This window comes from Candoia aspera, chromosome 2, assembly GCF_035149785.1.
Source record: "Candoia aspera isolate rCanAsp1 chromosome 2, rCanAsp1.hap2, whole genome shotgun sequence".
Classification (NCBI taxonomy): Eukaryota; Metazoa; Chordata; class Lepidosauria; order Squamata; family Boidae; genus Candoia; species Candoia aspera.
The window spans coordinates 195383876-195409007 of record NC_086154.1 but is presented as its reverse complement, the minus strand read 5'-3'; the positions used below and the strand labels follow the sequence as shown (position 1 = coordinate 195409007).

At 37.6% G+C, this 25132-nt stretch overlaps 1 protein-coding gene across 1 annotated transcript in view; it reads left to right on the top strand.

Annotated features, from left to right (window-relative positions):
• The window catches only part of PTAR1 (protein prenyltransferase alpha subunit repeat containing 1), a 41554-nt gene extending 17807 nt beyond the window's left edge, over window positions 1–23747 (top strand). The window contains exons 4-7 of the mRNA XM_063295119.1: window positions 6554–6658; window positions 7755–7968; window positions 14552–14868; window positions 15302–23747. Of these exons, the coding sequence (XP_063151189.1) occupies window positions 6554–6658; window positions 7755–7968; window positions 14552–14868; window positions 15302–15647 (982 nt within the window). The 3' untranslated portion in view covers window positions 15648–23747. The remainder of the gene's footprint in view (window positions 1–6553; window positions 6659–7754; window positions 7969–14551; window positions 14869–15301) is intronic.
• The last annotated feature ends 1385 nt before the right edge of the window (window positions 23748–25132 follow it).

The following is a 25132-nucleotide window of genomic DNA, read 5'->3' as shown; positions in this document are numbered from 1 at the left end:
CCCCCACCCCCCATGCTGTAATTCCTGAAACAAATTCCAAAGCTTTGGTATATAATTCAACATTACATTAACATCCTTAACATTTAAAATTATGGGTCAGTGAGCCCTCAGACTTTATACATCTCCAGCATAAAAGATTGATATCTATCTTTTCAAATACATACTTTGGTCAGTCCAGTACACCCTAAATATAATTTTTGATGAATCAACCTTAATCTCAAATCTGTAGATACCATTTTAACATTTTTAAGGACATGAAGCCATTGATGGGGCTCTATTGGAAATCCCAGTTCTTTAGTCCATGTTTGAAGTATCCCAGAAATGTCCACTTTAAAAATATTCTTGAGCTTTTGATAGAGATATGTTAAAGGTGTGGGATTCCAGCCAGCCTCCAACTCAGAAAACAAAACTTTTTTTGAGTCGGGGGTAATTAGAAACTTACTGGGATGAAACCGGGAAAGCGAAATCCAGAGGTGAGTCAGCAATGTGGGAAGAGTCACAGACGCTGATTGGCCAGTCTTCAGAGGAGGATTTGAATCCTCCAATCAGTGCACGCCAACGATGGGCAGAAAAGCACGTGAAGGAGAAGGCAGCCCAATTGGCTGCAGAAGGGAATAGGCACGCAAAGCATCAGCATAAAAGGCAGACGCATGAAGAGCAAGCTGCCGGAGACAACCGATCCTTCGCGCTTGCAGCTCCCATAGAAAAGTCCTTACCCGCGTCGAAAACAGCGTCTGTTAACTGGAGAGGAATCTGCCAGCGTTGTCCATTGAAGAGGACTTGAATCCTGCTTCTGCTGCTACCAAGGATCTTCTCCTCACCGGACACAGCAACCTCAGTCTTGCATCCAGCTTCGGTCCTCTGCATTCACCTTGCACACGTTCCAGGTGCGCTTCCAGTCTTGCTTCGAGTTTCCAGCCGTGTCCAGAGTCGCCAGTCCAGTCTCATTGTGCTTCAAGTCCACAGCCTTGCCCTGAGTCTTCAGTTCAGCCTTGCCACGCTTCTAGCTCCCAGCCTACTCCAAAGTCTCCAGTACAGCTTCGTTGTGCCTTCGATCTCCAACCTTGCCTTGGAACTTCAGCCCAGCCTAGCCGCGCCTTGGTTGCATGACATTGCTCAGGAGTTTCATACCTATCTCACTGTGAATCAGGTTTGCAACCTCCTGTGGAACCCATGGTCCAGTCCTGCCATGACTCAAGTCCCTTGCCTAGTCCAGAACTTCCAGTCCAGTCTTGTCTTGTGCCTAGCTTCCAGCCTCGCCAGGAATCTTCAGCCGAGTCCAGCCTTGCTCCGAGTCCTCAGCCTTGTTTCAAGTCTATAGTCCAGAGTGTCCAGCCCAGTCCATGCCTCCAGCCGAGTCCAGTCTTGCTTCAAGTTCTCAGCCTTGCTCCGAGTTCCTAGTCCAGAGTATTCAGCCCAGCCCAGTGCCTCCAGCCGAGTCTATTCTTGCTCCAAGTTCTCAGCCTTGTTCTGAGTCTCCATTTCCGAGTCTCCAGTCCAGTCTGAGTCACTGAGTCCAGTCCAGTCGTTAGAACCAAGAATTGTCCAGAGGGCTCCGTTCAGCCTCGCCCAGCGTTCCTGTGCCAGCCTAGTTCGAGTGGTGTTCCAGCTTGTGATCATTCAATTCCAGTTCCAGTAGTGCCACGTGCCCTAGCTTCTCCCAGCCTTCCAGCCTCCGACAGAGAATCCTGCTCTGCCGTTTTGCTACAGCCTCCCCCTGCAACCTTGCCAGTTTCCTTGTTGCTGCCCAGTTGTTCTTGATCGAAACCAATTTACTTCTTGATTCTAAGGACTTAATTATTGTAAATAGTTGTTTAATAAAGAGTATATTTTGATATTACATCTGCCTCATAGTCTGATCAGGACAAAAGGTTGGGAGAGGATGCTGAGTAACCTGCCTTTGTGCAAGATGAACATGGGCATGAAGGCGGAAGATAATTGGAGCACATTGCCCCCAGAGGTGCACCTGGCACCCTCCCTAGTATCCTTCTACATGGCAGTACTATTTGTGATCAAGATATCTCCCCTGCCAATAAAACCATCAGGACTCCTATTTTGCTGGGCAGTGTAAAAATACTTATGAATAAATATGTAAATAAATGAATGAAAAGATTGAATCTGAGTCCTGCAACACTGACTTTTGCTAAGGTACTTGTAATCAAATAACTCAATAAAGGATTAAATAAATGCTTTCTCATTGAGTCTTCAGGTTTTGATCTGTGATCTCTGCTTTAAATTCTGATTGTCACTGTGGAGACACATCCTGCATTTTCCTTTCACCTTTCAAAGGTTATTAATATTCTTTTCTTGCTGTATTATATTTTATTTTCATATGCAAATTATAACTAATCCAAGAGTAAAATAGTGTTTTAAGGGGTAATCATTTTTACTAAGAAATGGAGGAAATCAATAAAGACTTAGATATTATAAATCATACCTCAGTTTCATTTTCTAGAGAAGTGGACTGGTGGAATATTGTAAAAATGCCATTTTTTTACATCTTTGTTTAATTTTAGTTTTGTAACTTTGAGTCCCAGTTTTTAAATAATTTGCAAATAGTGATTAATGTTGTTTGTATAAGGAATAAATTATTTAAGAGGAACTCTTCAACTAGCAGAAGATTTGCATAAAGGCACATCAGAAATTCATCTCTAAGTTGGGAAAGCATTTAGGAGGTTATAATACAGCACTGCCAGTTGTCAGGTGTCCATGCACCTTCTTGCTGTGTATACATAAGGAATGTAGAAGTTAATGCATGTAGAAGTAAAATGGCTGCAGCTTGCCTGTTTTGCCTGGACCTGTGGCCATTAATTTCTTCATTTTTATGCATGGAATAGTATAGAAATAATGATGTCTGAAGCAGCTCTAATTAGGAGAGCAATGATTAGTGAAGAAAACAAGAGAACCCTAGGAGTTCAATGAAAAAGATTTCTATTAATTTAATTTATTCTATTAGCTTATATCTAGATTTGATGTTGTCTTGCTATACAGTAGGTACCACCATACTTGCAGGCACCTCTCTCGGTATTTCCACCTGCTCTTGTTTTGTAACTTCATTTATTTTTTTAAATTAATTGTAATACTGCACAATGAAATGCCATCTGAGTAGGAAAAGATTTGTTGTCTGTGCTGTGTGTGTATTGCCTTTGGGGGGATTCTGTTACCTGCCTGGATTTAACATGGTGTTTGGTCTGATTTTTGTGGCTTAGTAAAAGTAAGGCATCCCTTTAAATCCTTGTGGCAGATGGCAGAGTTCAATATTGCAACAGCAAATGATAGCGTTTCCACATTTGAGCCCACTTATGCTTCTTGACAAAGGAGGATGCAGATAACCGTTGCACCACGTTGTCCCGAACGGTGAAAATGTTGCATGTAGGACAAAGTAAGAGACATCATTCCCTGCCCCATCCTTCACTGAGTGTTTTACCCAGTATGCATCTCTCTCCAGGTAAATCACATTAGAAAGAACTGAGGAGTGAGGGGAGGAGTTATCCCATTCTTCTTCTGATTAGGGTTCTTACAGGGAAGCTGTCGGTGAACTTGCTACCTTTCCCCATCAAAGAGGAAGGATGACATAGAGATAAAGTCCTGGGGTGCAGCTAGCAGTGCTGAGGAGGTGGCATGGCCATGGGCTGAAAATTCCCTGTTCCTGGTACAAGGTACTTTACGTAGGTTTGTATTTGTGGTTGCAGGGATGGGATATATATCGTCTGGATTTTAGAGGAATTGTTGGTGTGATGAGTGTTTATTATTTATTTGTCTCTGAGCCTCATCAGTTTACCAACTGAAACAACAACGAAAATAATTTATTAATGAGTTTTGGAGCAGAAAACTGTTTTGGAAGAATGGAGCTTGGACCCCACCTCTGTCCTACTGCAGGTTTACTTCTGAGAAATGAATGTATTATGACCAAACACTCTAATCATAATAGTTATTTTGTCAGCAAGTTTCCTACACTCTACCACAAAACAACCACAATATAATTTCAAAATTCTAAATGTCTTCACCAGATCAAAAAATAACTTTGCTCAATATATGATTCCCAATAGAAGGCTCACAGTCCTTAACACTTTTTTGTGGAAAGAATTGAATAACCAAAGAGGATTATAAATGGAAGATATATTCATCTTTAACCCCTATATACTGCATAATGGACAAATAATAATTGCAAGATATTTGAAAATTTGGAAGCCCCTGGTGCTTTTTCTCAAAGTTAAGACCTATGTACTAAAAGACTAGCTTTGATGCAATTTGTTTACAAAAACTGGGGAGAACTTGTCAATTTTACTTTGCTACAAGAAAAGGAGATCAGGATTACATTTATCATTATACATCTCCAGTAGTCTTTTGTATTTCTTTTGGGAACAAGTTTCCTTGCCAAACACTTGTTTTCTTAAAAAACCAAAACAAGAACAAAAAGATCATTATCTGCACAGCATAACCTATGCTATTTTAGTGGACTTCTGTGGGTCACTGCCTGGATGTATGGTTGGTTAGCCTCACCACAAGTACCTGTGAATCATATTGCAAGGGACTGCACATCAACTGGTCCTTGGACTTCAGTTGGTCTAGATCTGGGAAGAATTGGAACTGCGCCTGATTTGACGGGTGGGGGGTTGGATGGGAGGGGGGGAGAATTGATAGGAGATCCAGGTGGATTATTTAAATGGTCTCAATGATTGAAAAATGGGTGAAGGAAAGCAGAAAGGGGAATAGAAAGAAACAGTTGGCTGGAGAAAGTATTATGAAAAAGGAAAATTCAGGAAGCCAAAGATGAAAATGAAAGGGGTCAAAGGGAATGGAAGAGTGAGGGAGGGAAGGTTAAAGGTAAGGGGCAGTGAGTTCAAGGGCAGTTAAATAGGTAGACACTTACTTTGCCCAATAAAGAGGTTCTGAAACAGTCAGAAATAGACCCTGAATTCATTGTGGGGCATTCAGTGAGGCATGTCGGACTTCTCTATCCTAAAAAAATGAATTCCATTACTGGTGGAAAAAGCCTGGTCAGTGAACAATAGTATTCATCTGAAACAGGAACCAAATCAACCACAGAAGGACAAGAAAGAGATGGCTTTCTTCTTGTGTGTTCCCACTTACGTACTTGCGTTCTCAACAGTTAGTGGTAGTCAAACATCTTCATTGTAGCCCTGAATAAAATATTATATCAAGTACACATTTTGGCTCTGGGTGTAAGAGACTGAAAAAGATTTTGATGTACCTTTCCCATAGAGGGAGACCCTTGTCCAGCACAGATATCCATTTCATTGCTAGCAGTTGTTAATTGGCTGTTTATTTTTATTATATTGTTGTGAAGCACTTCTTGCATATTAATTGCAATTTTCATTTTGAAATCTGCCATATATATATATATATATATAATCAATATTTAGAAATACTTATTATTTAGAAATACATAACTTTTAACAAGTTGGAGAGCCAGTTTGGTGTAGTGGTTAAAGGCATCGGGCTAGAAACCAGGAGACTGTGAGTTCTAGCCCCACCTTAGGCACAAAGCCTGCTGGGTGACCCTAGGCCAGTCACTCTCTCTCAGCCCTAGGAAGAAGGCAATGGCAAACCACTTCCAAAAAACCTCACCAAGAAAACTGCAGGGACTTGTCCAGGCAGTCTCCAAGAATCAGACACAATTGAAAGGATTAAAAAAAAAACTTTTAACAAAGCACATGAAAAGGTGTTTTGGTTGTATGGGCAGGAAAGCCTAATCGGCATGAAAATGTATGTATCAATATTAGTAGCAATTCTTGTTGTGTAGACAATGCAATAGTCTTGTTATATGATTGAATTCTGTGCTTTGGCTACATCTGGCCCAGTTCAAAGCAAAAATGCTTAATATCAAGGCCGCATAAATGGCATCTCAAATGCATGAAGTCATGCATTCTATTGAAGTTCCATACATATATCAAGCAGACTCAATGGAGTACAGTGTCAAAAGGAACAGATAGCGAACAGTCTGAAATGAGCCTAGTCAATCCAATAAGGTTTTTCAGCTAAGATTTCTGTGAATGGGAAATCACAAAAACAGATGGGCATTGTTTGACAACTTCATTAAGCCCAGGTTGCACCCTGAATACCATCAGCCCAAGGACAACTGGCCCTGATCAAGCCTCTCTTTCTTTAGCAGGTTATTCATGAGTAGCCCTGCTTGCTTCAGCTGTCTCTTGGCATAACAGAGCACATCTACGCCTCTTCCTCTTTGGATACTCTCTGTTTGGATGCCCACATTTTTGAGGGCTGGGTAGAGGAGCCTCCTGTCACGGGTCAGCATCTGTTGAGTCCAGGGTCAGAACAGTGATCCTGGCTGCTGGCTTGGCAGCACAGGGTCTGCTTCTGGAGATGCGTCCTCCTGACCATCTTCCTCATCTGATAAAGGCTCTTGAGACCAGGCCAGGACTTTCAGTTTTGCAGCTCTAATATTATAAATCGGATGCTTTTTATTAATGTTTAAATATGTATGCAGTGGGTACCATATATTAATTTTATTAGGAAGCAAGTACTCTGCAGATTATCTTTAGTAGCTATGTCTTGATTTTTGTTTCAGGAAAGAATTGATATTGTCTGGCACTTTAAATCCAATTAAAGACTTACATCTTGGAAAATTGGCACTAACCAAGTTTCCAAAAAGTCCAGAAACATGGATTCATAGGTTTGTGGTTTTACTTCTTCTACTGAAATACACATTTGTGTTATCTCTATGAGATTGGAGGGAGATGTCATCTGAGGGAAGTATCAGGCAGGTCTTTGCTCTGCTGTAGAGTATTGGGGGGTGGGGGTGTATGTGCATGTGCATGCATACACATACTTCCAGTATGTATGTATCTCTGAGTTGTCTGCAGATACCCAGTAAACTAATCTTATAATCATAGCTCTTATCAAAAACAAATTCTGGGTTTTGAAATAGGAACAAAGAAGCAAATTAAAGACAGGAAATTATTAAGGAAGTAGTTAGACAAGATCATAAAATTTCATAGTGCTGTTATGTTAATCTAGGGAATGGCCACACTTAGATTACAGTATATAATTCTCATCGCCAATCTCAAAAAATATACCCTGGATATTGAAATGGTACAAAAAAAGACTAACAAGTTTGATTATTTTTTTATTTAACTAAAGAAAGAACATAATAAATTCACATCAATTTGTTTAATAGAGTGAAAAAAAATGGATGGAAAATATACCTTAGGCTAGAGATTTAGATTCTGGTTTATTTCCATTATATACAAGAACTGTTAACTTGTAAACAGCTCCTTTGTTAATCTTTTTATATGAGCAGTGAAATAAATCAGGAAGTCATAATTAATCATCATAGCTGAACCAGGAACAAGCCAGCATTTGGTATTTACTTTTAAATAAATATTTGCTTTGCTACTTGTATGAAGTAAATTTGAAACAAAGGAGTTATACTTCTGTACATGGCTTGTTCAAATCATGACATCCTAAGATAGAGACTGAGTATGTGCATGGCCAGTGTTCCAGTTTAGTTTTTTAAAGGATTGTATTCCTTTAATAAAGAACAATGGTTCTTTGAAAGGTTTGTTGTCATAAAACAGGAGCTATTGATTGAAACAATTAGCAGAAATATTTCACTATCTTAAGTAGTATTTTAGAGTATAATTGAACTTTTCTTCAAATATCCTTATATGCTGCATTGAGAACTAATTTAATGACACAATGAATAAAAAAATGTTTTCATTTTCTTAAATTGGCTTTTGTACTTTTAATTCTCTATATTACATAACCAGACGATGGGTACTGCAACATTTAATCCAGGAAAACTCCTTGCCCATTCTTGTGACTAAAGGGAACTTAGAAGCATTACCCACAGAAAAAATACAGCGGCTAGTGAAAGAAGAAATGGATGTTTGCTGTGATGCTGCTGGACGATATCCAAGTAATTATAATGCCTGGTCCCATCGTATCTGGGTGTTACAGAACTTGGCAAAGCTCAATACAAAGGTATGGTGCAATCGAAAGTCTGCATTTGTTTGTTGGAACGTTTCTTGAAAATATTTGGAACTGAATTCTATTCATTGTGACTAGCAAGTGTTTGGGAGGTAAGAAAACAATTTTAAAAATTGTATTGAGCTTATTCATACAAAATAGACTAAAGCTGAAGTCACCTGGAGTACTAAACTCCCTTAACAGAAATAAGTAGAAAAGCAGGGTGACGAAGATGAATAGACATGAGGCAGCAGGGCCTTACCGTTCTTGTTTGAGCTTGGTATTTAAGCAAGGCTGGGCCTGGTTAGTCCTAGGATGGCAGACCCTTAGAGAACTCCAGCACTTTAGGCTAAACTGGGAAGTTGAAAAACATCTTGGAAGAAACTACGTCTGTAATTTTGTCCACAAAATTACATAGATATGTCAGTGAAATAACTAGGAGTCAAGTTCAACATGAGGGCATCATTACCGTTACCTTTTTTTGTTCAACAGATATTTAAATGCCATTTCTTTTTATTTCTACTGTCTGTGATATTAAATTTAAATATGAGAGCCAGTTCGGTGAAGTAGCTAAGGCATCAGGTTAGAAACCAGAAGTCTGTGCCTTCTAGTCCCACCTTAGGCACTTAGCCAGCTGGGTGACCTTGGGTAGCCATTCTTTCTCAAACCACTTTTGAAAATCTTGCCAAGAAAACTGCAGGGACTAGTCCAGGCATTTGCCAGGAGTCAACACTGACTCAAAGGCACAAAAAGGTGTGGGGGAAAGGGTATTTAAAAACTATGTGCATTGTAAAAAATACAAATTATGTAACAGTATACAGTCAGGACCAGAAATATTAGAACAAGGATAACTGTTTTGGCATTTGGCCTTTGGCCTCTGTATACCACCACATTGAAATTGAAAGGAAACACACCCAGATGGGAGCAAAGTCAGGATTTTCAGCTGTAATTCCAAGGGTTTGACAAAAGTGGAGCACTAACCATTCAGGAAGTACAGCAAGTGTCATACGCACATCCCCATCGTTGGTGGCTCATAAGTAATGGAACAAACCAACATCATTACAAACATAAGGATCGCCTTTAATACCTGGATGAAAATCCTTTGCAGTCAATGACTACCTGGAGTCTGGAACCCATGGACATGACCAAATGCTGAGTTTCCTCCCTTGAGATGCTTTGCCAGGCCTTTACTGCAGCTGCCTTCAGCTGCTGCTTGTTGGTGAGTCTATCTTCAGTCTTGTCTTAGTAAGTGAAAAGCATGCTCTGTTGGGTTGAGATCAGGTGACTGACTTGGCCATTGAAGAACATCCCACTTCTTTGCCTTGAGAAACTCTTGGGTAGCTTTTGCTGTATGTTTTGGGTCATTATCCATCTGCAATATGAAGTGGCGTCCTATCAGTTTGGCAGCATTTGGCTGAATCTGAGCAGAAAGTATAGCCCTATACACTTCAGAATTCATCCTGCTGCTTTTATCAGCAGTCAGGTCATCAATAAACACCAGTGACCTGGTTCCATACATGCTCATGCCAGAACACTGTCTCTGCCATGTTTGACAGATGATGTGGTATGCTTTGGATCATGAGCTGTTCCTTTCCTTCTCCATACTTTTCTCTTCCCATCATTCTCGTGCAAATTAATCTTGGTTTCATCAGTCCAAAGAATCTTATTCCAGAACTGGGCAGGCTTTTTTAGGTGTTTGCTGGCAAAGTCTAATCCGGCCTTTCTGTTCTTGAGCGTTGCCAGTGGTTTGCACCTTGTTGTGAAGTCTCTGTACTTACATTCATAAAGCCGTCTCTTGACTGTAGATGTTGACAGTGACATGCCTACCTCCTCAAAAGCATTCTTGATCTGGCTAGATGTTGTGAAAGGGTTCCTCTTTACCATGAGCAGAATTCTACGGTCATCCACTTTAGTTGTCTTCCATGGTCTTCCAGGCCTTTTGCTGTTGCTGAGCTTGCCAGTTAATTCCTTCTTTTTCAGGATGTTCCAAACTGTTGCATTGGCCACTCCCAATGTTTTTGCTATTTCTCTGATGGGTTTGTTTTCTCAGCCTAATGATGGCCTCCACTCGCATGGACACCTCTTTGGACTTCATGTTGAGAGTTTCAGTGAACAGCTACCAAATGCAAATATACTCAGAACCACCTCCAGGCCTTTTATCTGCTTGATTGGTCATGGGGTACCCAGGAAACAGGCCACACCTGGCCATGCAGCTGCTTGTCAGCCATTCCGTTCCATTACTTATGAGCCACCAATGATAGGGGTGTGTGTATGCCACTGGCTGTACTTCCTGAATGGTTAGTGCCCCACTTTTGTCAAACCCTGTGCATTACAGATGAAAGTCCTGACTTTACTCCCATCTGGGTGTGTTTCCTTTCAACTTCAATGTGGTGGTGTACCGAGGCCAAATGCCAAAACAGTTATCCTTTATCCAGTATTTCTGGTCCTGACTGTAGTTTCAAAGACGTGCAATTTAGAAACACCATAGTGTTATTTATGAGTGCCTTTCAGTAAGCTTATCTTGGTTTAATGGATTCTCATGACATTAAACAACTGGAATCTTGCTCACAAATTTTCAAAATGTTATCGACAAAAAGATGCCTATTTATAGCTGGTTCCACCCCTTTGAGAGGGGAGATAAGAAGTATCCTCTAAATTGAATTCTGTGAACAAGTTGGAAACTCACATCCAGCTCAAAATCTAAAAGGACAGTATTATGTTGTTGTTGTTGTTGTTATTATTTGTATGCTGCCTGACTCTCAACAACTCTGAGTGGCTCACAACAATCAAAGAAATTACAATAAAATCAATAACACGTAAAAGATAAAGATAACAGATAGCAGGTGTAAGGAAATGAGGGTTCTCACTGTCCCTCACCAAAGGCCCGTTTGAAGAGCCAGATCTTCATGCAGCAGAGTGGGAACTAGCCGGATCTCAGGGGGAACCTCATTCCAGAGAGCAGACATTGCTACGGGGTCCTGATAGATGACATTCTCGAATCTTTAATTTTATATTGTGGAGCTGTTTTGATGGGTTAGAATTTTGGAAAGATATTTTGTAAAGAGCTCTGTCTACCCACAAGACAACTTTCCAACGTTAGGGCAGAATGGGAAGAAATTTGGTAGGGAAGGAAAAGCCAACAAGAGAAAGATCAAGTTAGAAATGGGCTACTTCTGGCCAGGTGCTATGGAGAAAAATGCTATGGAAAAAAAAATCCCCAATGCACCTCTATTAATTGGGCTAAAGATCAGAATGTTGCTAACTGTTTCATTGTAAACGCTCCTCTCTTCTGGTCACATGCCCCAAAGTAGAATTGCTATAAAGAGGTTGAAAAGAATTCCAGAAGCCGTACTCTGCATGCTTTATTTATGCAGACCCACTGAACCTCCACAAAACTGCTTGATTTTGCATTTTCATCTCCACCATCATTCACAATCCTCCTTGAGCACTCCAAAGGGAAGGGTGCTGAGTATACAAAAGCTCTATTCAGTTCTTCATATGGAAATTATTTAGGATACACTTTCACCTGCTAATGTCTCCATTTTATTATCTGAGAATCTTGTAGTGTCATAAGCACATTTTAATATAACCTGAAAAATATGTCACAAAACCTAAGAGTGAGACAGTCTCCTAATACAACCGTCTTGGGTTTTAACCAAGGTCACAATGTTGTAGCTTAAATTATAATAACTTTGCGATATCTCAGGACATTCATACTGTATATAATTTCTGAACAGGAGGTTCACTGCACATACTTCTAGAAAACCCTAGTGTAAAACAATATCATGTGTCAATTGTTGAATTTGAAATGGCATCAAGTTCTTTTTACCTGCAGTGCTATCTGGCTACATATTTAAACCCTTGTGCCCAAGCAATGGGAAGCCACTTTCTATAAGTTATAAATGAACAGGTCATTAAGCTATCAGGAGTCAAGTTTGACTCAAAAGAAACTTTTCCTTTTTTCAGTGAGTTGTTTGAGGAAATAGTTATTCTTTTTATATGCCAGTATGTTGCTTACTGTTTTTTCCCTGTTTTCCTCTCCTGGTTTCTGGGGCTGGAGGTGCTACACAATCTTTTAGAGTTATTTCCTTCTCTCCCATTTCACTATTGCAAGAACTCGGTTCGTGTAGTTCACACCACCACGATTGGTTGCTGATAAACTGAGGCTATCTATACACAAGCGTAACAATCAGTACTTGCAATTAAATACCAAATTTTAAAATACATTTAGTGATTTTTTTTAAAATTTAAAGGTTATTGTTTGTAGCATGGCTGTAAAGCAAGCAGGTATGTATGACTGAACTATAAAAATTCAAATCTTTTTTCCCTGGCATTCAAATAACACAGTGGTATGCTTTAAGCATTATTTTTATCCATTTTCAGTGATGTAGATTCCTAAGCTTATGTCTGGAAATATTAGCCTTAGAAAACCAGATTTTAGATCATTTTATTTTTGCATGATTTATGTATTTGATATGGAAATGCCATGGAGAACTTGGCTCAGTAGCAATAAAGGTTACAATAAAATAGGGAAGGGGATTTGGCCCATATTTACCTGTTTCCTCTGTGTTGCAAGCAAATAGTATCCATTGATTTGTTTGCCTGGTCTCTCTCATGCTCTTCTCCGTACCAAGTGTTGCTATGAGGAAAATGAGAGGGAACAGGGGATAGTGACTGGAACAAACTTGAAAAACCATTCATGGAGTGCAATATCTAGTGTCTAGACCAACCTTTCTCAACCTTTTGACCCTGAAGGAACCCTTGAAATATTTTTCAGGCCTTGGAGAACCCCTGCACATTCAAACTCAAATATAGGCCAGAAGTTACAAAACTATTATATTTGTGTCATATGTAGGCGGTATATATGCATTAACAGTGTTCTTAAACTAAAAATAAAGAATGAAATTTACCTCTTTAATGTGAAGTTGCCTGCATTTGAAATAATTTTTTTAAATAATAAAGGTGGGATAGAAAATAAATTTAAATAAATAAATAAATAAATAAATTGTGATCTCCCAGGGAACCCCTTGCGACCACTTGCAGAACCCGAGGGTCTGGGCAGTAGTCTCTGCGGGTGATACAGGACAAAGATGTGAGAGAACAAAAACGAGAGGCCCTGCCCAGTGCCACTATGTAGCCCCTGATCATTTCTCTCCAGTGGAGTGCAGCAGCATCATAAAGCAGTGGTTCCTAAACCTTTCAGGTATAAAGGTCCCTTTTTAACATCAAAATATTTTGCAGGAACCCTAATGATGGCAGTCCAATTAAGACTACTGTTGACTGAAATAAAACGTAATGACAAAAAACTCCTATAAATTCAGTAATCATCAGTAATGAAATTGTGTTTTAATAATCACAAAACATGTGCATACAATTGAAAGATAGTAGTACATATAGAGAGAGCCAGTTTGGACTAGTGGTTAAGGCATCAGGAGAAACCAGGAGACTGAATTCTAGTCCTGCCTGAAGCACAAAGCCAGCTGGGTGACCTTGGGCCAGTCACACACACTCAGCCCTAGGAGGGAGGCAATGGCAAACCACTTCCAAAAAACCTTGCCAAGAAAACTGCAGGGACTAGTCCAGGCAGTCACCAGGAGTCAACACTGACTCAAAGGCACACATACACACACACAAAAATTACATATATGTGTGCATGTTTGTTCAACAGAAAGGTTATCCTTATTTTTCTGTTCAAGGGAGGAAGCCCTTTGACAACCCACTAAAGTGGTCTGAAGTGGTGATATTTTCCTTTCCACTCAATTCCTCCACCCCCATGCTTGTTCAAAAAATAATAAGTAAAATAAGCTAAAAACTAACTAGAAAGTTTTTTAAAGACCAAGCCTTTCACCCCACCCCTGTACCTTTGTTTGGACAAAGGAGCCCTTTGTACATCCATAAGGAGCCATCACACCTCTCCTGTTTTGCTGCCAGGAGGTGGTGGAGTACAATAGGGGATGTCAGGGCTCTTGTGGAGCCTAGAAGGGCCTCCATGGCTAACATTTAGTTAAACACTAGTGTATATATGCATGGTAATAGAGATACTGGTGGCTGGCTGAAGTTACAAGTACAAGTGCCTCCTCCCACTTCTTGAGTGTGAACTTCATCACTTAGACCCACTAGTGCCAGAAAAGGTCAAGGTAAGCTGCTGGTGCAGCCTCAGGGCTTGAGTGGGAGGGGTGTAAAATTTTGTGGAAGAAGGAAAATGTAAGTGCAGCTGTAACAGGTGAGATGCAGTGGGAGCCCTGATGGGGTAGCTAGATAGTTCTGGGTCAAGGAGACAGGAAGAAAGAAGTAGGAACCAACCCAGAATCAATTGGTGCTGTTCCTTCTAGCCATCCTCGTAGTTGGATGGCTAGATTTCTCATTGTTCTCCTTTCCCAGGCAGTGAAGTATGTTTTGGTTAGCATCTGTGTAAGTAGATGTTTTGATGTGTTTTGTTTTCCATGTTTGGTATGTATCATAGACTCCTTGCAATAACTCCACAGCTCTCCAGAGATCCATGGTTTGGGAGACATTGTCATAAAGGATAATTTGAAGGTGGAAGCTGACTATTGTGTTTATGTTGAATGGTTCATTTTATTGTGTTTTTAATTCTCAGATTCTTCTTGATGAACTTTCTTCCACTAAACACTGGGTTTCCATGCATGTTTCAGACCATAGTGGATTCCACTACCGTCAGTTTTTATTAAAATCTTTGATTGTAAAAACTGGGACTGATTGTATTATAAAGATACGTGATCACCCAACCAATCAGCAAACATCCAGTTTTCCAAAAGATGAAGCAGATGATGGTGCAGAAGCTTTCTGTGTGGAAAAGCAAGAGCCAGATCACCCGCTATATCTGAAAGAGGAGATAGAGCTCTGCACTGATTTAATTAATACTTACCCAGGGCATGAAACATTATGGTATCACAGGTAAGAAAATTTATTTCAGAATATGGGGTTGGAAGGGACAATTAACCCATTCAAATCTAATGGCTTTTTTTCAAGTCAGCATCCCTTATCTGGTATCTTGTGATAAGCTGAGTTCCCCCTCTAAATTCCCAGGCCTCTAGAACAGGTTTGGTGGGGGTGCATGATGGATACAGTGGTAATGAGAATCTAATCCATCAGCAAGGTAAATTCTGCTGACAGATGGACAGAATTATACAAGTATTGTTTTATTGCCTTTTCCTGGAATTCACAGTATGCGTAGCTATTGTATTCAGACTTCATTTGCAGAACATAGGTTATGTTAAATTGGAGCTTAGTCTTTCAAACTTTCCTTTATACTCAATATTTAGAAGAGGATCAGATCATGTTAAAAGACATAAAAGTTTAATTTCCGTATGTTTTTTGTCCTTTAAAGACGTCATGTGTTCTACCTTCAACACCACTTAAATAAGAAATGTCCACTTCCAAGCATTTGGTCATCCACTTCAAACAGTAGCGATGGAACAGTTAATAATTCACATCCTAATGATACAGCTGGTCATACTACACAAGCCATGGATGTTGACAGCTTAACTGAATGCAACAAACAAGGCTACAGCCAAGAAACCAAACGCCTGAAACGTGCTCCTATGCAGGACTATATCAACGTGGAAGAAGAATACAAGTTCATCAGTTACGTTTTGTCAACATGTAAGGAGGTGGACCAGGCAAGGTTTGCAGGTTCATACAGAAAATGGCTAGTTTCTTTTCTAGGACAGTGAAGATCTTTTAAAACTCTTTAGGGTCTTTGTTTAGTGCAATATCCTCTTTTCTGACAGGTATACTTATGGCCCCTGGCACTTTTCACCCCTTTGTTGTCAGTGCTAAACTTCATTTACTGATGTTGGGTTTAGTTTCATTTATATTTTTAAAAGCAGCCTTGTGTTAATTTTTATGCATCTTTGTAGGATAACCCCATATAAAAAAGAACTGTTTAATGTTAATATAAATGACATGCAAATGTTAAAGTACCTAATATAACTGGAGTAATAGGAAAACAGAAAGGTAGATCTACTGGTGAAAAATGATTTCATTTCTAAATACCTCGTCCATAATAAATGCACCTAATCAAAGTCATTGGTCAGTGAAAACAATGGAGAATCATTCAGTGTGACAGTGTCAGAATGGTTTGGGTACAAACCTTCATTTTACAATTGCATTGCATCACTGCTCTTCTGACCTCTTTTCATTTCACATTTGAATTGCTCCAATAATCTTACAGTCCTATGACTTTTTATTTTTTATTATAGTGAAAGTGGGATATGGCTATGTGAAATTGGATAGTTGTATAAAAAAGTCTACTAAACTAAAACTAATCTCTCAAAATAAGAACAGTGGTGTTTAGGGGTTTTCATGAATGTGGAGGCTTTTGGAGGTTGGAAGATATGGAAATACAAGAAGATGACCAAGGGACAAAACTGTATCTAATCTTATTCCTGCCTGTTATTTTCTTGGCACATGCAGATGCTCCATTCCCAAAACACATGAAGATTTTCACACCTGGACTTTTATTGTATGTGATGATACATATGATAGGTATAGGGTGTGATAGACAATGCTGACTGTATATGTTATCTTTGTAAAGATGCTTCACTTAATGCACAATCTACCATGCACTGGGACCGATTCATCTTCCATTTATTGCGATAGGACCATGTAATGTTCCTTTGCAAGACACATTTACATCACTTGAGGAAGTGCAATGCAGAACAAAAAAGATTTGCTTGATTCGTTTCAGTTTTCTTCAGGTTTTCCATGTGAATGCAAACAGGAGAGAAAAGAATTGGAAAGCAAGAAAAAAAAGGTTCATGATGGGGAGGTAACTCCTTCTGTACTTGAGCTGGACTGATTTTATGAAGGCTTACAAAAAAAAACCCTAGTGAAATATGACTTGAAATCCATTTTTGCTTTATTTTTTTAATTTTTAAACTGAAATTCAAGTTAGATTTACTGCAGTTACATAGAGGTAAATTTAGTTATTTAATTTGGTTGCCCTTCCGTTATAGATGTAAGGTCAAATTCTACCTTTAAATTTGCATTTGTACCTCCCAGGGAAAGCATTTGGGATTTTATATGCAATAAAACCATATTCCAGATCTGGAATTAAATTGCAGAGAACTTCTGTATTTTAACCTTTGCTTATAGCTTGCAAAATGCAGGGTTTGCAGGAACATAACCGGAATGACTGTAGAAAAGTATAATTTTATGATTCAGAGAAATAATGGATTAACAGTTCCATTAGAAATGGAAGAACAAACAAAAACCTGCCTTTTACAGCTGTGATTGCATAGTATTAGGGACCTGTTGCAAGCAAACTGGAAGTTAGATAAAAGCATGGTTCATAGCAAAACTCTCTTCTGAAATGTGAGGTTGCCTAGAAACATAAATTGAAACAAATATATTAAAATTAATGATAGGCATTTATAAAAGCTATAAAAGATCTTTACTTAGAATATAGATGAAAACTTGTGAAGTTGTATTAATTGAGAATCCATTTTGTGAACACTAACTTCACTGGTTCCTTTGAAGTCTCAGAATGGGAAAAAAATGCATACAAGAGTCACATTTATTTAACTATGCCTCTGGGCGCTAGTGATTATTACCATACATTAAAAGCACCTAGCACAGCTCTGCAGTACTAAGTAGCAATATATTAAGCATTTAGCATGTCAGAAGTCAAAATACTCAGACCTATTAACTGAATCAGGACACTACTGAGGAAACACCTGATCGCCTTAGCCAATGCCAAGTATTTCTTCATAGAATTTGTTAAATTTGTTAATACAAGCACAGTGTAAGCATCAGGCTGTAAAATTCATGGGTGTTCTTAAGGCTCCAGGAAGTGTTACAATGCAATCCTAATTCGAAAATGTGCTGATTGGAGGTTCTGAGAATGAGGCACAAAGTGCCTCCACTGGGAGGATACAAATATTTTATTTTATTCATTTTACATCCCAAGTTTTGTTCCTCTGCAAGCAAACCAACGAAGTAGTTATGCTAGCTGAGTAATAGTCTAAGTTCTGCTTACAATGAACTGAAGAAAGGTAAAGTTAAGTTGTTCCATGTTCACTCCATGTCATCCACAGTGCTGGCAAAGGCAGAGTACAGCCTCAACTGATTACCAATAGACTGAGTTCAGTAGGAACTCTATACAAGTAATCTAAGTCTCATATACATATTTAAAGGTCACCACCTCTCCCCACTCCCCCCCAATGGCAGATGTTAGGATACACACAGTTAAACCAGCCCCTTTTCAGCTCAGTTGGCTGTTTTGCTTACCTGTAATTGACTGCTCATCTGCTGTTTGCTGTATTGCATCACATTTGAACAGCCACATTTTTATTTTTCCTTATGTAACTGATAAGATGCTATGGTACCTTTTTGCTAAATATAAACTGCAGATGTTTGTGGATATCATGGTGTACTTCAAAAATTAAAATCCCTTTAAAGAATATGAAATTAGGAAATCAACATAAGCAGACAACCATCAAGTACGGAATGCATCATTATTTATGTAATGATCTAGAAATTAACTCTTCATCTCAGATACCTACTTAGATATAATTGCAGTTGTAGCCCAGGTACTAATGAAATACCTGAACTTCTACTAGCCTTTTGTATCATTTTTTTAAATTTAAGCCCTGCCTTAATGATGTTTGCATCATAGTAACAAGCTATTAAAGATTTTTTTCTTTTATTTTTAATTCTCTATTCTTAAAACAGTGGGGAATGCCTACTATGAGTGTTTCTCAGTAGGGATAAATATGCTTGTCTTAATGAATAAAGAAGTATGGATTGAATGGTTTCACTGTGTGAATGTAGCCAACACCAATAGAAGCCATTGATTTTGAGTTGTATGTTTGTAGCAGTTGTTGATCTGTTTTCCTCTGCTTGTTACAACTGACAGTGTGTGTATACTTTGTGTTTAAATACAGCTTTGTTTTAATGGAAGAGTTAAAGGAGTACTTAAACAATCTGCTTAAGTTATTATGAGCTGTATTGTTAGCTCTATGTAGCAGGTTTATACATAAGAAGAAATACAGTTATATATTGTGATAGTGTTAATTTGCCTTATACCGTAACATCTGCTTTAAGCCTGCAGTTCATTCTCTCTCTCTGTCTTATACAGAACATTATTTGCATAATATGATTGGTTTCTCCTTAGTTTATCTTTTTAATAATGTAGTTTGTAACTGTTCTAAGTAAATAAAATTGTCTGCCAGTATTAGGAAATGACTGGTTGTTAGCTGTTCAGTTAAATCTAACAGGATGGTTTTGAAAGGTGCTTTGTGGTTTCCATTGAAAATAGCATTTTTAGATAATGACAAGAACAAAAGTATTTAATTCCATTCCAAGCTATAATGCATTTTTGCAGAGCATACAAGTGAGCCTGAATTTTACAACCTTTCTAATGCCAAAAATTAGACTGTCAGCTTATATTTGTTCTCGGTGTTTGAAGTGAAAGATGGATGTGACTTATACAAGCACCTAGACACATTCCCTCAAATGAGAGCATTTCTGTTGGATTTTAAACACTTTTTAATAAAAAGTGGGGGGACCCAGTACTCTGAAATGTTTTAAAGGCAGCTTTTATTAGAAAACAAAGCCAGTACACGTTGATGAGACATTTTTCTCTCTTGCTGTGTTTAATATGTTGTGTCCTAAATTGTTTCCTTCTTGAAGAGTGTGGTGTTACAGTGGGGAAAGTGGTCTCTTATAGGTAACACTTGACTACCTCCCAAAAACAAGGATAAGGCCATCTCTTCAGATGAGTTCCTTTTTATGTAGAACCTCAACCTTGAGGTTTAAAAAGCAGGAACTATAGGAAGCCCAAGGTTTCTCTTAGGAAACCCTTGTTTCAAATAGTTTTATAAGTCAAAAAGCTTTAGTGCCTGGACTTCATTTTTCCATTTCCATAAACTGAGCACTATGCTGTTGTCAAATGAAGGAAATGGGGACATGTGGTCAATTAATCCTTTCATTACATAGCAAAGTCAGTAGTGAAAATGGACTCTTCCCTGTGATTTCTAGTTCATAATGCTATTTTACTCAGGGCATAGATTAACTAGTGCATTAGATACTTTTTACCATTATGTGATCTACTGTTGTAAATACTTAAATGCCTAAAAATGGCATTTTATCAATCTAACTTTCTAACTAATGTAGCTGGTTAATGGCTTTTTAAAAAAAAACTTGTTGCTCTTGTTCTGAATACATACAGTTTACTTTGCATTTGACACAACTTATTTTGTGTATTAAGTCAAAATAGCAGTGGGCCCCATTATAGGTTAAGTATCGATCTCTTTATCCTAGAAGGTTCCTCAAAGGAAGACTTGGGATTATGTCTTACTTAATAGCACAGATTATTAATTTCTTCTGTTGCTCTACATAACATCTTAGCTGAGCATGTCTTCTGATACCAAGGATATGAATCTCATATAGATTCAATATTATGAGGCTGGAGATATTATACTCTTCTTGCTAGGTAGATACTTGTGTGTATTTAATACAACCAGTTATTAGGAACATATTTTTTAATATGGGGCATAATCCAGTCAAATTTAAGCATATCATACAATCATTAATATTTCCTCAGATGTAAATCACAATGTTTAATGAGTTTGCTCCCAAATAAATATACATAGAATTGCAGCTTAGGGTACATATAAGTCCCATTTATTACTGTACTCTATGAAAGAAAGACTTTTAAGAGTGCTAAATAGTCACACGTACTCAGAAATAAATCCCATTGAGTTCTACCAGACTATCTTGTCTGTGAGTATAGAATAGTACCGTATTGCATTTAAAGATTGGTTAGATTTACATTTCGAAATGAGTGGAAAATGTTCAGATATAAATGTGGAATTAAAACAAGTGCAGAATTAAACACAGTAGTATATGGTTATGTGCTTTTAAAAAGCATGTTTATTTCCACTAGGTATAAACTGAATGCAGCTTACATAAGTAACATTAAACACTAGTGGATTAAATGTTCTTTCATTCATTTCTTCGAAAGTTTAAAAGCTTTTTCCTGGATTATTTTGTTGGATTTTTTTTACTTTGTGAAAGACCCTGTTTCCTGTCTTAGTGTCATTTTAGCATTAATTTTCCAACAAAACTGTTTTCAGTTTATAGGTTCTGTTGCTCCAAAGTAATCAAGTAGATTAATACTAATAGGAGAGCTCTTCATATTACACAGACAGAACAAAGCAAAACTGAAGCCCAGATAAAAAGAAACCATTGTTTCCCGCTATGTAAATTGAGGTGTGGTGAGCCATGAATTCTTTTATGAGGTTAGAACATTTTTTTCTTTTTATTTCAAATAAACCACAGTTCTCCACAATGTTCAGTTTTGTTTATTCTGATCCTGGCTTCTTACTAACTCCAATTTAAGCACATTGCAGTTGTGCCAGTCTCCTCCTCTGGCAGTGAGAGGCTAGGAGGCAGTCAGACATAAGACTTCCTGTGCTTTTCGATGTCTCATAAAATACATTGTTCCCAATCATTTCTGCATCAGGCTTTTTAAATCTTCAGTAGTGATGTGGGAATGCATTCTGCCACTTTCATCTAAATACGCTAATACATTTTTCATTCACTGGAAAAAAGTGACCAAATGAAATTGAGTGCATAGCACCAAAAATAAAAGTCTAAACGGCTAACTTATTGTTCTGTGGTTGAGATGTAAAGAAGGAATTGATCTTCTAGCTTCTGCATTTTATTGCAATAAGTGGTAACAAATCGTTAATAAATTACTTGCAGCATGTTAATTTCAATTTGGTTTAAAACACTACAGTTTGATGCTCTGAACTTGTTTACATTATATCAGTAATTAATAAATAATTTATAAACTTTCCATTCCAGTACAGTGTAAAGCTATATCAATGCAGGTTATTGATTTAACTGTGGTTCATATATTCTTAGTGATACAAATTTGTGAATGGCTGTTACATGATTCTAAGATTGCCGAATTTACATTTGGCAAAAATGTAAGTGAAAATTACAATTCACTCTTAGAGTCACTGTTTACAGTTACGTTCTTATTCTGATGGCGGTGGGTTTGTGTATGCATTTAATTTTGTGTTAAAATTCAAAATACGTTATACTGCCCTAAAACTGTTGGATAGTACAGAGAATAAATTAAGTAAATATTAATTAGTTTGTTTCCCTGCTGTAGATTCCATGTATTCTGGAATTCCACTGGTCTGCAATTAAGGAAAGACAATATCCGTGAGTGAAGTGCAGAGTGGTAGCTAAAACGTTAATTTGTGTTATAGTTACCCATCCAGCCAACTACTTGTGAATTTCTCTGGATAGCCTCAAACAAACTATGTTTTCTATCCAGAAGAAAAAGCAAGAGGAAGCATGTAAAAAAAAATTGCAACAACTCATTTTAAGGTTTAGATCAGCTGAGATATGCATGCTTGCTCAGCGTTTCCTGCTGATAATTGTGATAGCTTTATAATACTTGATCAGTCTGAATAGTTAACTAAGTTGACTAAGAGTAGCTTGCAATCTTCACAAGCTAGTGATTAAGCCACATTTTGAAAAAATAGAAGATATATAATATACTTGACAAACAAATCCTTGTAGTCATAGTAGTTTTGAGGCAACGAAGAATGTACTAGGTCAGGCATGGCCTCTTCTTTCTATGCTGCACTTCATTTGCATTAACTATTGATCAGCTATATTTATATATATTTTAAATAGCACTAGTTGTTACCTAAAATACTGACATGGGTTTTGGATGCTAATAGACACCTTGAAAAGCATTTTCTTTTTTTTAAAAGTACAGTTTAAAATGAAGTTTTTTTTAGGATGAGTCACTAAACAAATAGATTGAACAGTTTGAACAAACTACAGAAGCAATTTGAATTCAGCTTTTTGATCTTGTCCCAGCTTGTACGTTTTTGTCATTATTTACTGCAGAAAAATATAGGCAAATATGCCAAACTGCTTCACAGAAGGATCAATTTCTGATGCAAAAATATGGTTAAAATTACTATTGGCATCAGTATTAAATCAAATGCAGTGATGCTATGATGACATGATGCAGTACAAATATAAACCCTTTTTATGCTACAGTATTGCTTAGTAGAAGCCATTGTGATACTTTGCACAAGTGTGCAATTTCTTTGATTTTGCCATTTTCAAACTACATGGTACATATTTTGGTGCAATAAAAATAAACTTTTATATCTGCTCTCATTGTTTTTATTGCTGCTATAATTTAGATTTAAATTACTGTACTGTAACTACCTAGAAACACCTAGTATTTTCCTTATTCATTATCACTTTATCCCAGCTTCTTTATAGATTTGGCATCTTTTAGTTTGCAAACTGATGCTTAATTTTGTGATTTTATTAACTTCTGTGTTTACCTGGAGAAGAGTGGAAACTTCATTCTGCTTAAAAGATTGTGCTAGCTGGTTGTTATAGTAAAAGTGGATGACAACTACCAGTGTCCCACGTGTGCCCACAATGTAGGAGTTTGGATTTCTGTATGTTAAAATAATTTTTTTAATTTTCCTGATTATATCAAGCTGCATTACAGACTGGCGCTTGGAGTTCTTTCCATCCCTAAGCAGATGTCTTCCAAATGTAATAGGGAAAATCACAGTAGTGACAAAGGCATTGAGCAGCAAAGTGAATTTTCCACTTATTTATCAGTATGTTTGGGTGTTTATGGGGATTTTGTATGTGTTTATATAGAATGTTCTAGTACTAAGCACAGTGATAAGTTATTGTATTAGTGTATAAAAAGAAAAATAGTGTACTTTTTTGGTTAAATATAGGCAATTTTTAAATAAATTTTTATCCTAGAATCTGTCTTCCTCTTTCATTTTTCTGTATGCTAAACAACCATTTACTTTAAATCATTTGAGATTCCCACCTGCTGTTCATATCTTTATATATTAAAACTTACTGCTAATACTTAACATTGGCTAATGGGAATGACAACTCTATTACTTAGATATTAAGAATGATATTGTAGGTATAATCCTGTAGGAATCTATTTGAGTGAAAACCTTAGAGATGAACAATATGATACAGTGCTATCATTGCTCTTGCATATATTACAGAGTACACAGGATTGTATTATATTCCACATGCCAGTCCCCTGAATAACAGCTGTCACTTGAGAGACTTTGAAGTACCAGGAGATTTCAGTGTTGAAGCCTTCATGCTTCTGGCAGCTGTCATATCAGTTAGGAATTTGGACACTTTAGCACTCTATTGTTGTTATTATTGCTATTGAATCCATTCCATTTCAAATGTCACTTAGCCCTAAGAATCTGACAGGAAGTAGCCTAGGGGAGCCAGCATGATTGACAAGAAATTAGGTCATTTTTTAACCATGCATTTTAAGGAGAAATTCTTATAGCATAGGAATTACCATAATTTTGACATTACTAGTATATTTATTACAAGCACTTTTATGCCTCCAGCCAGAAAGGGAATCTAAATGTGTTACAAAAGTGGTATATAATACATTACATTATCATTAAAAAGAAAACATAATACCATGATCAGTGTCCATCTACATATTAGGTGTATACATTGCCTATATCGACCCCCAAATGCTTGCTTAAATAATCAAGTTTTCACTGATCTTTTAAAAAATAACAGGGATGCTGATCTTATTTTTGAGAGGAGACACAGAAAGGGACTGTTCACTTAACAATCCCTACCTGCTGCATCACACAGGGTTGGGACTTCTTACAATGATTTCCCTACTAGCATGCCTTAATTTTTAATTTGTGCTTGCAGTTCCTGTTTTATTTAAAAAAAAAAAACATAAGGAACTTAGGAATATACTAGACAATCCTCAATACGATTCAATATTTTATTCTATGTTTGCAGGGTGCACCTGAAAAGCCATCTCATGAGATTTGAAGCTCTGCTGTGTGTACAAACTTATTACCACTAATCCTCTTCTTGGTCAGTGATGCATACTTGTATCATATCAGATATAAGAAGAGTACTCAGTGAAGCTCTTGACAAATGTATTTGTTGCTTTTACCAATCATAAATAGCCTATGATAGGTGTTTAACCTTTCCCAGCTATGTTCTGCTTGTATATCACACCCAGAACTACGTTTCCTCTTTAACATTCAAGTAGTTGCATATTAATTTTTTAAATAATCAAATGCAACTCTTAATATTTCTATCCTGTCTAGCAATTCGTAAGAACAGAAACAATAAACAA